This window comes from Meleagris gallopavo, chromosome 9, assembly GCF_905368555.1.
Source record: "Meleagris gallopavo chromosome 9, MGAL_WU_HG_1.1, whole genome shotgun sequence".
Classification (NCBI taxonomy): Eukaryota; Metazoa; Chordata; class Aves; order Galliformes; family Phasianidae; genus Meleagris; species Meleagris gallopavo.
Genome location: NC_139412.1, coordinates 5,005,175 through 5,019,492, shown reverse-complemented (window position 1 = coordinate 5,019,492; position 14,318 = coordinate 5,005,175). Strand labels below are relative to the sequence as shown.

Sequence of the window (14,318 nt, the reverse complement as noted above, 5' to 3'; positions counted from 1 at the left end):
GGTTCAGTTTTGTTTCCTAGGCTACGCAGCAACACTCACAGGAAGAGCTATTATTCTTCATTCACAACAAAGCTATCTCCAGGCATATTTTATAGTTGCAAACAATACTTGGCCAATGTTGTAAAATGTAAGGCGCTGTTACATTGGCTTGGCAGATGCGTTAAACAGCTGCTGTCTGCAGATGCTGCGGACCTGCAAAGTTTAGAATAGAAAAGAAAACAATAGTTACAGAAAGCAAAGCACTGGGGAGTTTAATTGAGGCTCTTGGCTGCTGTGTTCTGTGAGTGAGTGAATTTGGACCCAGATAACTGCTGTCCTCTTTCTGAGTGCCATCGCAGTTGCTGTACTGCTATGACAGTGTATTGCTTAGGTGCTCTTTGCTTTCAGTAAGACCCTAAAAGCTGGATATTGTTGATGCCCCACTGCCTTTCACTGCTTTTGTCTCAGAGGTGAATATTTGACAGCAGAGGCTGCTCTTCTGTATAGGACTGCAGCATCCAACTGCTGTGTCATGGACACAGCAACATGCAAATCCCTTGATTTTTCTCCAACATTTCTCTAGGAAGATGCATTTGATGACACATGCAGAGCGAGCACCAGGGGTGAGTTGGCTGAGGAGCAGCTCTAAGAGAATGCCATCAGCCCACTGTGCTCTGACCTCACCAAGGGCAGCTGCTGCTCCTCTGGGCTGCCCTGCCTGCTGGGATGTGAGGGTTTGCAGGGGAGGTGCTCCCCCAGACTTTACTAATTCTCCCTCAATGGAGTTAAATTTTGGGTGTTCAACTTGAGACCACTTGGAAGGACCTGATTTTTCTGTTTGTGGTGAATGCTCCCTTCCAAAAACCTGATCCATTGAAAAGCAAGAAACTCGAATTCATAATGATGCTGTAGGATTCTGGGCCTCCATCTGCGTATTCAAGTCAAGAACGAAGTTTTCTGTGAACCTGGGAGCCAGGCGCTCACTGGAAAGCACAGCTCTCAAAGCATGGAGAGAACTTCATCCAATGCAATTTCACAGTATGCTGAGAACTTGGCCACGTGGCCCGGAGGGTGCTTGGCACCAGCATTTCAAGTTGATAGTTGGGAAAAATTTCTTAGAAAAATTGGTGAGACATTGGCACAGGCTGCCCAGGGGGTGGTGGAGTCACCATTCCTGGAGGTGGTTCCAGGGCAGTGGAGATGTGGCACTGAGGGACGTGGTTATGGGTCTGGTGGGGGTGGGCTGGGGTTGGACTTTTGGGGATCTTGGAGATCTTCTCCAACCTTAACAATTCTAGGATTCTATTTCCCTTCTTTATTACTACAGAATAGCAAACAAAAGCTGTTTATTGTAAGCCTGCAACTGTGTTTGGCTTTAGTGCTGTGCACGTGAGACACACGGGCATTGTGTTGTAGCCCGGTGTCCCAGTGGCTGCATCTTCAGGAGAGCAAACACCAAGTGTGGGCCATGCCACGAGCTTTACCTGAACTGGAAATGTACACATTGCTGCTGAACAGCCCCACACCTTCCAGAAGCAGCCAAGATAAACATGCACTTGGCCTTGGGGCTTCTCTGTGTTCCGAGGCCAGTGCGTTTGTTATTGTATATTCCATGTGTTGGAGCTCATTAACTTATTCATGTGATTCTTATCAGTATGAAAATATTGACATGAACAAGTACAGAAGAAAGTTATCACCACTGCTTTCCCCTGAGTTAGATGAAGCAGTCAGCTGAATGAGCAAGAAATACTTGAAATGTCTTTGCAAAACAAACTTCTTCCTTACCAAAGCTTACTCTAAGGCCTGTTGAAATCAAGAATGAGTGCCAATCCCTCATCAACAGAAAAACTTATTTTGTCTACGTGTGCACGTAACAGAAGGGAACAGGTGGGTGGCATGGAGGGCCAACGGCAGAGTGTGCTTAATGCCCCGTGGGGCTGCCATGCTGCAGCTCAGGGCAGCCAAAGCAGTGCTTGAGAAATCCTTAGGTAAAGTCAAAGTGAGCAGAAAGCTTTTGGGAACAAGTGAAATAAAATAAATATTGATTATGGTGGAACATGCTGAAGTATTGGCCAATGTGATTTAGGACAGCCAACAGAACGCTCCCTGGGACTGGCTCCCTAAAACAATTAATGTTTAAAATGTAATTATCGGAAAGCAAAAGGTCCTTAATGTGTATAGATGTTTCAAAATGTTTCCTTGTGGGAACAAAGATGTTTAATTTTCAGCTCGTGTTCCATTTATAGATAATCCAGAATAATGCCCGTGTGCTCAGTGAGTCTGGTTTCTGTTTGCTTTTCCCAGTGAAAGGTAAAATTATGCATATTGTTCTAATGTGCTTCGCTGCCACTGAAATGGTCACAGTGTGCTAAAATGTGATATTAAAACAGCCTCTCCCATTATTTGATTAAAAAGAGTTCTAATAGTGAACGTAAGAACAACAGCCTTTGCAGTGCAGGTGGCCCCGTGCCAGCTGTAAACAGCCCAGCTGCTTCCAGAAGCTTATTTGCTCCAAGTTAAGAAGTGTGACGGTACGAAAACCCCAACCTTGACTGCAGCGGTCCTGGCTGCTCAGCCTCATGTATATCTGTGGCTGGAAAGCACTGCAATACAGGTAACAATTGGTAACTGCAAAGTATAAAAGTTCCATGAGGAATTCTCTGTTGAGGGAAGAACTCTCAGCATCCCAAGCAGTTCTCCCCAAGCAAGTTTGGTAGAGTAAATTTACTGCAGAGTTGTAGCATTCATCCTGTTAGAGTCAATAGAAAACCATAAATCCTTTGTTACAGACTTTCTTCCCTAGTTTGGGGAAGCTGCATTTGGTGTAAGTCCCACTTTTGTGTTAACACGTTGATAAATGTGTTTGCTTTTGATTTGTTCCTCTCTTTTTGACTGCTGCATTTGTTTTTTTCCTCAGAAACGACAGCACCCATCCGTGCTAAGGACATCAGTGATGAGTTGATGAAGCAGTTTGCTTTTCTTTCTGGTAAGTAGCAGGAGCCTTCCATGTTCTCTCTTCGTGTTGTAATTAAATACTCCAGATGAACTGCTTGGCAAAGTGATACTCCATACGGCATGTTATCTGTCAAGCAGTCTTCATTGCCACTAGAAATGCTGTTAATAAAATATTGAGGTGGCTCAAAAGAATGTATTAGATTTCTGTCTCTGTACAATGCTTGTTCCTTCAAAATGCTCAAAGCTTTGCAAATATTTTGCTTTGAAATGTGTAAGCTCAAGAACAGTGTGCACGGATTTTCCTTGCATTTCTGACTTCTGTCTCACATAAAGTGTGCTCAACAAATAAAGGAAATATCCAGTACCAAGTAGTTTTGCTTCTACCACCTGTGCATGTGCGTTGTGCTTGAAATCAGTGCCAGAATCTGACCTACTTTGGCTGTTCTGGTGATGTAAATAACCTCTGTAATAACGTAGGCTATGGGCTGGTGGGGTGTTTTTTGACCTGGATTGTGCACCTGGATTTTGCTGCTGGCTCTCCCAGAAAACACCCACAGAAGAACTCTTGTCTCCCTTCCAGGTGGCCGAGGGAAGGACAAGGCTTGGATCATCACCTTGCCTGATAACTCTCGCTTCAACGATGTGCCTGAGGATGTTGTAACTAAAGTCTTAACATACCTAACATCAGTCCCGAGGTACGTGGCTGCCTTCTGTCTCTCCTGTGATGGGCAGTGTCAATCTGACCTGGGCCAGGTGCAGTATCTTCAGCTTAATGCTGTGCATGGGCACGAGGGATGTCTTCAGCTCCTAGGGCAGAGGAGAAGGCAAGCAATTAATTGCAAGCTCTTGCGGTGTCCAGGTGTGATATTTTATGTGCCAGTAACTGCAGATAAAAAGTGGACATCATCCTTATTACTTGCCAGCCTGCATGTATCATCAGTTCAGTTTATTAAGTTTCTAATTAGCAACAAGCTTTCTTTTAAGCTTTGACATGTGTCACTGCTTAAATATGCCATTCCTCTCCAGAGTAATATTGTGACGTGTACAAACAGAGAGTCATTACTGTGGAAAAGAGAAATGTAACCAAAGGAAGAGAATAATTACAGGAACAAAGCCATTTGGGGTCCCCATTACACCCGATCACTCAGCAGCATGCTGAAGCTCCATTATGTGCCTGTATCCCAGAGTTAAGCAGCCAGCAATCTGTCCCGACCACATGCAGGGCTCTGTGCTCAGATTAATGGCTCTCCCACTTCTTGCTGCTGAGCCTGACTCAGTTACCTGGAATGCTTAATTTCCTTGAATAATGCCTGTTTTGGCAAATTTCTTCCTTCAGGGAGAGTAGGTTGACAGCAGCTAGATGGGAGCTTTCCATCAGCAGCTGCCTCGGGAGAAGTACTGTCTGTTTTGCCACCTCTGCAGGAATAAAAAGAGCCTCTGGTTTCTCTTTCTTTCTTGATCTACTGTGAAGCTGTGCTCCTCCTGGGTCAGGCTTGCAGAGGGGTCTTTCCCTCCCGTCCTGCTGGGCAGGTTGCCCCCGGCTCTGTGTGTGTGTGTGTGTGTGTGTGTGTGTGTGTGTGTTTCTCTGCCTGGATCTTTCAGGGCTTTTTATTCCATGTGACTTTAAACACCCTGGCGTTAGCATGATTAGCAGTCTTGCTGTCCCTGTAATAGGTCAAACTCAATCAAGAAACTAATGAGAGCTGAGAGCTTGTTGGTGATTCAACCGTGCTCAGTGTGTTATTTGTAAAACCACTTTAATCATGCTTCTCTAGTCCTCCTACTGCCATCTCAGCCTGCTTCAGTACCTGGCTGTTCTAACAACACTGGAGTCTGAAATGAATGAGCTGTACAGAATGAGCTGTAGATACACAGGCACTTCCCTGCCATGTACCTATGGATGGGTATGGGTTTATCAAAACCACGTGCACCATCCCTTTGTATCCTTTGTAATCAGCAGCAATGGCTATGAGTTGTACTGCTGACACCAGTCTGAGAGAACCACATGGGATGTCAGCTCTGTAGTATTCTAGGCAGCTGAATTTCATGGAGTGCTTCTCCTGGAGGTGACAACTGGAAGCTGTTCTTCACTCAACAAGGTGAGCGTGTTAGTGACAGAGCCACAGGAAGCTGAGTTTTGTATTCAGTTAATTTGATTTTGGGATTCCTGCGACCATAATGCAGGACGTGGTTGTATGAAAGAGCTGTAGAGAAAAACAATAGAGATGATGATACAGAATGATGATACAGAAAGATGAGTAGTGTGTTCCCACATTCCATGCACCCCAGTCAAAATACACATGCTGGGCTGTGTGCTGATGGATGGGCTTTGCTGAATAGCACTGCACATTGGTGTGCTTGAAGGAGAGGCACAGGAGAGTGGGGCAAATCCTGATCTCTGCAGAAAGGAGAACCTAACAGTGATCTTGATGATGCAGCTTTTAGGTATTTAGACTAACTTTGCGTATTTCACTTGCATCATCACATTGAAGTAAAGTGACATATAGCCACAGCTGGTGACACGGAGAGTGAAACCACAGTAATTCGGAGTAGCAGTACCATGCAGTGAGTGCTGGGGTGTGCTCTGATCCACCAGCAGCTTCCCAGCCCATTGAGCAACTTCCCAGCTGCAGACTCGGGGATTCAATTTCAAGTCCTCCCGCAAAAGCTCCCAAGTTTTATTTTTAGTCCGGTGCGTCCTGCAACACATAAAAAATTAAGGGTAAGGGGAAAAGTGACAGGAAGCCTCTGTCTGGTTATCCATCTCCATCATATGCTGCTGGATGCAAACAAAGCTGCCTCTTGCAAGCACTTGTGAGAATGCATTGATTTATTTTTCTTGTCAGTCTGAAAAGTACATCATGGGATTGGGAATCTGATCAACCCGCAAGGTCTGGATTGCAAATAGACATAGGCTTGCTCTGTTTGCCCTAAAATAAATTAAAGATTTCCCACAGTGAATTTCAGGGCTTTTGTACAGCTCAGAATTTGCTTCCTTGTGTATGTAAGGGAACTGATAAAAGTAGATGAGCTTGCTGAGGACTTGCTGCTCACTGAATGTAACCTTGTCTGGACTGAATGATGCACCGGGGCATGCTTTGATGAACTGACATTGTGTTAAGGCTGCCTTTTCAAAATTGCTTGGGTTCTGGGGTTGTTGGTGTTATTTTTTGAAGGGGTTTATTACAGTGACAGCAGTGCTGTGTAAATGCTGTATTTGTCTTAATACTGCTAAGGGCTGGGAAATGCTATCTTGTTGTGCAGAGATCTGCCTTTTAAAGTTGTACACTGGAAAATCAAGCAGTTCTATCCTCATTATCAAAACTAGCCTCACACAAAAGGATCGTTTTGGCCTTCTCCCACCTGCTGCTGTTACCAAACCCTTGCTGAGGATTTCCTGACATAAACGTGCAAAGACTTCTCCATGTTGCCAAAACTAATTTGGCTAAAATAGGCTTTTGGCTGAAAGGTTGAGCCTGATTCCAGATGACAGTGTGTAAGCTTACCTCATACTTTGTTATGTGCCAAGGTTTTGTGTGTGACCTATGTGTAAAACACATATTACTTATTTTCTCTGCTCTTTTCTGATACGCTTCAATGACAATGCATAAATTGCATAAAAGCACACAACCTTTACACTTTGAACTTGACCTCATAGCATGTGTTTGTAGGGATGGTGTACCCTTACCCATGTGTAAACACAACTCCAGTTTGCAGTTGGAGGTACCCTTGGTGTGTGTCTGTACCAGGTATCCTGACAAGGCTGTATTTGTTACAGTCACAGTTCACCTCTGCGCTGGGTCACACTGCAACATGTGGATCCCCAGAGCTCCCCACTTCCTTAGGGGATTTCAAACCAGCATAAAGGATTTTGATGCGCATATAGCGTTGCCCGTTGCAGAGGCAATGCTTCAGCCACGAGATGGACTTCCCAAATTTCTGCTGGAGTTTGCTCTAGGAAATATTTTCAAATGTATTTTGGCAGCATGCTCCATCCGTGGAGGTGTTTGGATGGAGCCCTGGGGAATGTGACCCAGTGTCTGACTGGGTTGAAACTGTGTGACCCCTGAGGTCCCTTCCAACCCAAGCCGTTCTGTGGTTGTCTCACACCTGTGGAAATGTCAGAATAGGTTTTGTTTTCTGTGTTCTTGGGATTGTTTTTTATAGATAGGGGAGAGGGTGGGACAGGCTACAAAGTCATATTCCCTCAAAATGTCATTCATTTACTTTTTTTATTTTTAACCCCGTAGTCAACGTGAGTCGGACACCAAATTTATCCTAATCCTGGATAGAAGATTGGACACGTGGACATCTGTCAAAACGACTCTCCAAAAAATTGCAGTAAGTCCTCTTTAATGGTAATTTCTTTCAAGGTATGAAGTCGCTGTGTCCATTTTGTGCCACTTTCAGAAAGCATTAGGAATTGGGAGCAATGATGCTTGTACTTTCTCTCTTGGTAGCATTTTGCTTTATGGCCCTGTGATTAATTCAGTCATGGCTCTGTGCCTCATTTGAATGCATAAATGAGCTGTTTGAGCATTAAACCAATTCATTTGCTTGTTTTTGTACTTTCCCTTAGTGGTCCAAATGTGTTTTCTGCCACATTCTGTGATTTTGTTGGGTGGAGAATTTGGCTTCATATATATTCTTTCTAGACACTGGTTATTAGTGAGAGTATATTTTACCTAATTTTCAGTGACTGAAAGGGTTTGATTCTTTAAACAGGCTGCACAGCCATTTGTTTGTGGGCTTGGGTGGAAAAACTTTTAAACGTGCACTCCTGCATTCACATTTTGTGCTGCCTGTTCTGAACATAACTCAAAGCAAGTTTTCTGCAACTCACCAACACATTGAGCCATGGGGAACCAGAGCATGGCATTCCTGGTCCAGCTGGACTTGGCCTTAATGACATTTTGCTTGTAGGCATCCAATGGAAGGAAGGATTGCCATTACCTTTCTGCATTGTGCATAAGGTACTGCTGTCAGTATTTGGTTGTATTTTTTTTTTCTCTTCTGAACTTTACAACATGAATTTGCACACATGTCACGAGAGAAAAGACAGCATTTGAAAAATAGAAAATAATTCCTTAAAGCGATCATCAGAATTCAGTTCTGCTGCGGTGTTTGAACCAGTGCGAGTACCAGGAGCTTCCTTTAAGGGTGATGTTGGTGCTTTGCATAGTTTGGAAGTTTCAAGAACGTAAAATCCTGGCTGTCCTAATTTGTAGCTTCAAACAGAAGTGCCATTCATCTCGTGTTTCATCAGGAAATATAATTACTGTGTGACCTCTGAGCACACACCCTATTAGTGTACCTGTGTCCACGCAGAGCAGCAGCTTTGCCTGGGGTGTATCAGGGCTGTGTGTGCAAATACTGCAGCACAGCTGTGTGCAGAGGGCAGTGAGAGACAGGAATCTGCTAAATGCTAAGAGTTGGGAAGCTCGCCTTAAAAAACAGAGGGCCCAGCCCTGGAAGGCCATCTTTGTGACCAGGAGGGGTTCTGCTGGACTTGCCTTTGTGCCAGTAACACAAAAGGTTACGTCCTGATTTACTTGCAGTCAAACTGTAATGCATGCTGCATTTCTGATCCTTGCATAATTCTGGAATAAAGAAGTGCAAATAAGCCGCATTTGAAATACAGTGCCCTATTTTTGCAGCATAGGAATATGCAGCTCTGCAGTCATGCATCTGATCCAGGGTTTTTTTTTTTTATCAGAATACAGATTTTTGTTTAACTCCTTTGTGTATGCCGTTCTGTACTGACTGCACGGGCTCATGCTTGTGCCATTGCTTTGGAAAGCGAGACCCTGCCAGCAGGCTCAAGCCGTAGGTTTTGCTACGGACTGCATTCCTTCGCACACGAAATCCTAATCAACTTCAGAACGCGTGCTTCAGAGAGCAGCAGGGAGGGGAAAAAAAGAGAAAAAAAAAAAAACAAAAAAAAACCAAAGCAGAACGGTGCAAGCTGTGGTGCAATCGCTCAGGCTCGGTCGTGGCGGAAGGCAGCCGGCCCCGTTCCGAGGCTGATTTTTGGCATTCCACCTTAAGTCGAAGCCGGCGCTCGGGAAGCAGGGAGCGGGGCCGCCGCGTCCCTCTGCGGAACCGCCGCAGCGCTGCGGCCGCGGGGCCATGGCCGAGGGGAGCCCCGCGGGGGGCGGCAGGAGGCCCCGGAGGAATGCGGTAAGGCGCTGCGTGCCCGCGGAACGGCCCGGCATCGCGGGGAAAGGCCCCGTGGGGGCGGCTGGATACGCGCCGCACCTGCGACCTTCGCGCGGCTCCGCAGCGATGCGAGTGCCGGCGGGCGGCGGGGCTCCGTCCGCGGTGCGGGTGGCCGGGGGAAACCCGGCACCGAGAGGGCCCGGCCGGGACCTGCTGCTCGGCGCCGGTGCTCGCGGCATCTTCGGGGTTGGCCGTGCAGCCCGCTGGAATCAAGGCGGCACGGCGCTCCGGAGCTGCGTTTTGGTTGTCAGGGAGGCGAGGCTGGAGTTGGCCCTGCTTGGCGTTACTGCTGTGCAGTTGCTACCTTAAGGGACAGAAGAAAGTCGTGAACTTCAGCATCTGCCCAAGGACCGTTAGCTTCGATTCCCTTATTCTGAAACAGAGTCACCGGCAGGCGCTACTTTTGCTTAGGGTCTATTGATCTCCGGCCTCACAGATGGCCCAGTGGACTGCAGGGAATGCGTCCTCAGAAAGCCAGTCTTAACATTATGTAAAACCACACTAAATATATTAAGCTATTCAGTAAGGAGTTAATAACTGCAATGCTTTCAGTGTGTGTCCTTTCCTGTGCTGCATTAACCCAGCTCACCTAAATTGAGTATAGCAGCTCTGTCGTAGTTGAGCGTGCATGTAAGCAGTTGCTGATCTGGGGCCTTAAAGCATACATGTCTGTGTGCTCAGCATGGGGAGTTTCCTGAACGTGTTCTTTGCCATGGAATGCTCGTGAGATGTTGCTGGGTACCTGATAGTTTTTTGTCTTTCCAACGCTGCAGAGGAATACCAAAGGCAAAGAGTTTAGAGGATTCTTTTAGGTGGTTTATTATGCACAAATTCTTTTCAGTGTCATAAGATAAAGCATAAGGCAAATATTAAGGCCCTTTTGTCATTGCTTTCTTGATTATATTATGGGGAACATTTTTTGGTGTGCTTTGTTGGTCTTCCCACCTCCCTATTAACTTCAGTATTATCAGTGCTCAGTTTACAGAGCTCCAGACTTCAGCCCTTAGAAGAATGAGAATTGTAGCAGCGATGGAAATACACGCAGTCCCTTCAGGAAAGTTATCTTCAAGGAATTATTGGTCTGCTTGTCTATCTATATTTTTAACTTTTCATCCTTCCTTTTAAGTCTGCAGGAGGGCACAGGACATGGGTTCATTGGTAGCTGTCTGTCTTTCTGCAGTTATTTTTTTGCTTGCTTTTTTTTTTCCCCCATGCTTGAAATACACAAGGTATCACTTGCAGAACAGGATTTCTTGTTTTCTAACAACTCAGAAATGCTAACCTTGGTCTTATGTGTACAGAATCATCTAAGAAACCCACTAGCACTTTCTAAACTAGAGGGATATCAAATAACCCATCCTAGAAATGCAGCTACCTCTGTCTGAAGTATATCAAAGTGTCAAAAGAAATATAGATGTATATGCATGGAGCGTAAAGTGGTTTCAAGTCAGAATCTACTCTGTAGCAGATATGTCAGGTTATGGTCTTGTGTGTTTTGTAGCACCTGCTGGTATCCTGCAGTCATGGAACCATAGGTGTCCCAAGACACTTATGCTCTTGCACACCTCAGGGCCAGGCAGTGCAGCCAGCAGTATGCAGGGAGCAGGGCTGGTTATAGCAGCACTGCTGGGCCCGGCAGGCAGCCGGCCTGGGGAGGTGGGAGAGGCAGCCAGCTTCTATGGGTAGTGCAGAGCTTGCCAGATACTTTCCAGTGAAATATTCATGCCGTAAATATTCAGTTCATTCAGAACGTTCACAAGTGGTGCCAGTTCTGGTGGTGCTTCCCTCAGTGAGGGCTTTTTGCATCCCAGGCAGGGATTTTTCTCAGCCTCAAAATGAGAAACTGCTCCAGGTTCTTGGAAGCATCCAATAGCTTTCTCTCTGCTAGTATGGGAAGCTCAAGTTCCTGAACCCTGAGCTGAGCAGGGTGTCAGAGGTGGACTTCTTCAGACAGAGCTGTGTCTTGCAGCAGGGCTGGAGGGCCTGTCTTTGGTATTACAGCAGAGCTGATGTTCCTTTTAGAAGTAGTTAAACAGGCAGTGAAGCAGGGTGCTGAACCGGCATCTCCTGCAGCTGCTCAGCCACTCTTCTTTCAACAAGGCCCTGTTTCCAAGCTGGAGGCCTGGTGACTGTGAGACCAAGTTCAGGCCTTTGGCTGTCTCCAAATTTGACAGGAATCAGAGCATCACAAAGTGGTTTGGGTTGGAAGAGACCTTAAAGCCCACCCAGTTCCAACCCTTTACCATGGGCTGGCTGCCCCCCATTAACTCAGAGCCCCATCCAGCCTGAACTTGATGGGACACCCACAGCTTTCTGGGCAGTCTATGTCAGGCCCTCACTGCCCTCTGAGGGAAAGATTTTCTTCCAAACATCAAACCTGAATGAGCACAGATTGCTCAGGTCTCCCATGCTGTACCTATTACTGCTCTCCCAGAGCCAGCAGCCATTTCCTGTGCTCCCCAGGTGCTGAGTGCCACACGCACAGCACCCAAGGCCTGGACCAGCATAAATCTCTTTGATGTTTTATGGTTTGCTCTTTAAGCTAACCCCAAATCTTTGTCCCTGGCACAGTTGTTGTTGACTTCCAAAGGATATGAATTTGGCACTTCATTCACATTCTTTTCTATATTGCTTTTTTTGCTCTCACCTAAAATAGCTGCAGATCAATATATTGAATCTATGTGGCTTATTCAATCCTAAAAGTCACTGTCCATTTCTAACTGGAGTTGTAGGCAAAAGAAACCACAACTTGACCTTTCCTATTGAGTAGTGGTGCAGTTCATGGATATCAGATCTCAACTGTAAAACATGGCTTTTTCAAGCAATGCTAATGCATGTTTATGGGAGCAGTCCTTGTCTTGAAGGCACTGTGCAAAATATCCAAATATATTCAGTACTCTTGGTGTATGCTCTGCTATCACATCTGGCATGTTGGGACTTGGGAAGGAGAGCATGTTGTTCAACAGGGTCTTGCTGTTGGAGAGAGCAGGAGATGGGGAATTGTCTGTATGGTCTTGCTGTCCTTATGTAGTGGGAAGGCTTACCCAGTGCTCTTGATTGCATTTGGATGTTTGTCTCTTCAAGGAAAACTTATTTTCATATTGATGTAGAATTAGAACTCCACTACCACTTAGTGTCTCTTGGGTACCTTTACACCTGGGAGAGCCATAAAGCCTTCGTGTGTACAGCTCTGACAGCTTTAGGGTTCTGAAGTTCAAATGAGGAAGATATAGGGAGGAATGTAACCTGGCCTAGTTTGGATCTCAGATAAAATGATACATCTTCATTAACTCTGTTATTTTCATCATGGGCTTATCCATAATTTAATGATATGACTCCTAGGTTCTTAAAAATTCTTTTTCATTCTCAAGCATCCTTTCCACGGATCTATCTAAAATTGCCCCTGCCAAAAACATATACTTGAAAAAAAGTCACTGGTAGCATAGACAGGAAATTCTGAAATAGTACCACAAATTAAATGTTGCTTGATAATTAGCTGGGGCAAGCAGAGTGTGCTCGGCGTAGATATGGGTGAAGCAAGTTTGGGAATAAATTTTGCACTCATTGCCTTCAAAGTTCCACCCCTTTGTTCCCTTTTAAGACAGAATTTCAATCCCTCATTTATAGTGCTGACTGCAGTACTTAGTTTTAAAATGTACTACCAGCAGCCCTCCAAGGTACATTGGCCAAGCACTTGCTTGTTCAAGAGGGAAGTAGGACTGCACTGTCCTCCTGCAATTGTCCCGTATCTCTAAACCACTTTGTGTCACCCTCCAGTTTTGCGAACACACGGCTGTGAGCCTGCAGAAGCACTGCTGCTAGTGGTGTGATCTGAGTCCAGCAGGCAAGCTCTCAAGCTGGGCCAGCATCAGCAGATGACAATTTATACCTGCGTTAGGAAGTGCATAGTCCAGCCTGTGATGGAATTCAGAAAAGGCTTTTGGGGACAATCAGAAAAAGATCCTCAGGTTTAATGCATACTCATCTTTTCAAGGTGTTTGGGAGCAGTTGGAGCTGCTGCATCCCCAGGTTGAATGTTATCTCTGTTTTCTTGCAGGCGTCATTCCCAGGGAACCTGCACTTGGTGATGGTTCTTCGTCCCACAGGGTTTTTCCAGCGCACCTTCACTGACATTGGATTTCGATTTAGTCAGGAGGACTTTCTACTCAAGTTACCGGTATGAGCGTGCAGAGCTTTGTGCCTTGTGTGTGGTTGTTGGCTGCCTGTGAACCTTGGGATGGGGGTGACGTGAAGGCACTGACGTGAGGAGTAACTGGAGCAATTCTGCCATTACTGCTCTATTTCTACAAAATCTCTCCTGTAGCAGTTTTCTGCTTGCCTGTGCATAGTTTATTCCCTGCAGAACAGCTGATTTTATCAGTCCATTCTCCTCCCTCCAAAAGGATGTATGCATCCACAGTGGATAAAACCATGCTGGAATTTTTTTAATGTCTGAAATGCCAAGAGACATCTAGCAAAGCTTTTGCTGTGGATTCCACCCATAATCACCATTTTCATCTCAGTGTAAACACCATACCAACATCATGTTGCTATTTGTTTCTAAAATAGCAACTGAAATGCTCTTATGTTCTGAAGTCAAACTTTCCAAGGCTTCTATAGCCACCTTGATTAATGGACGTAATAGCTAAGAAAAGAAAAGTACATTTATGGAATCTAAAGTTGGCACAAGGACAAACTCCCAGAAGCAAACTAATATTTTCCTATAGGAATTTTTCAAAAATAGTGCATTTTTCACTCTAAAATGATTGTCAGTTCCGTAGTTTTGAAAATTCATGACTTACAACAGGGAAGACCAGGACGCCCAGAAACTCACATTAAAAAGCCCATGTATTTTGGTGAAGATGGCCAGTGCTTCATGACATATTCCAGTTTTTATATTTTTCCAGGTTACTTGTCATCTCTTGCCAAAACCTACACCTGCTTTCATCTCTGATATCCAGGCACACACTGCAGTATTTCACTGTACTTTATATTTAAGAAGGAAAGCACCTGGAAGATCAGGGATTCCTTAGGATCCCTGGTCAAATCTATAAAAGCTGTGTTAAGCTATAAACATAAGAAAAAAAGCAACATATAGAGAAAACTCAGTTTTTGCATACATAAAAGAGTTCTAGGCTTGATCCATGTATGATTTAGGCGGAAAT

At 45.2% G+C, this 14,318-nt stretch overlaps 1 protein-coding gene across 3 annotated transcripts in view; it reads left to right on the top strand.

Moving 5' to 3' along the window:
• Positions 1–14,318, top strand: part of MCF2 (MCF.2 cell line derived transforming sequence) — a 49,024-nt gene that overhangs the window by 5,917 nt on the left and 28,789 nt on the right. For 2 of the 3 annotated variants that reach the window (XM_085230530.1, XM_085230531.1), the window contains exons 2-5: positions 2,897–2,965; positions 3,515–3,629; positions 7,185–7,275; positions 13,211–13,330. In XM_085230530.1, coding sequence (XP_085086656.1) covers positions 2,897–2,965; positions 3,515–3,629; positions 7,185–7,275; positions 13,211–13,330 — 395 coding nt within the window. Of the gene's footprint in view, positions 1–2,896; positions 2,966–3,514; positions 3,630–7,184; positions 7,276–8,925; positions 9,115–13,210; positions 13,331–14,318 lie in introns of those variants that run through there. The other variant, XM_085230533.1, reaches the window with a different exon arrangement.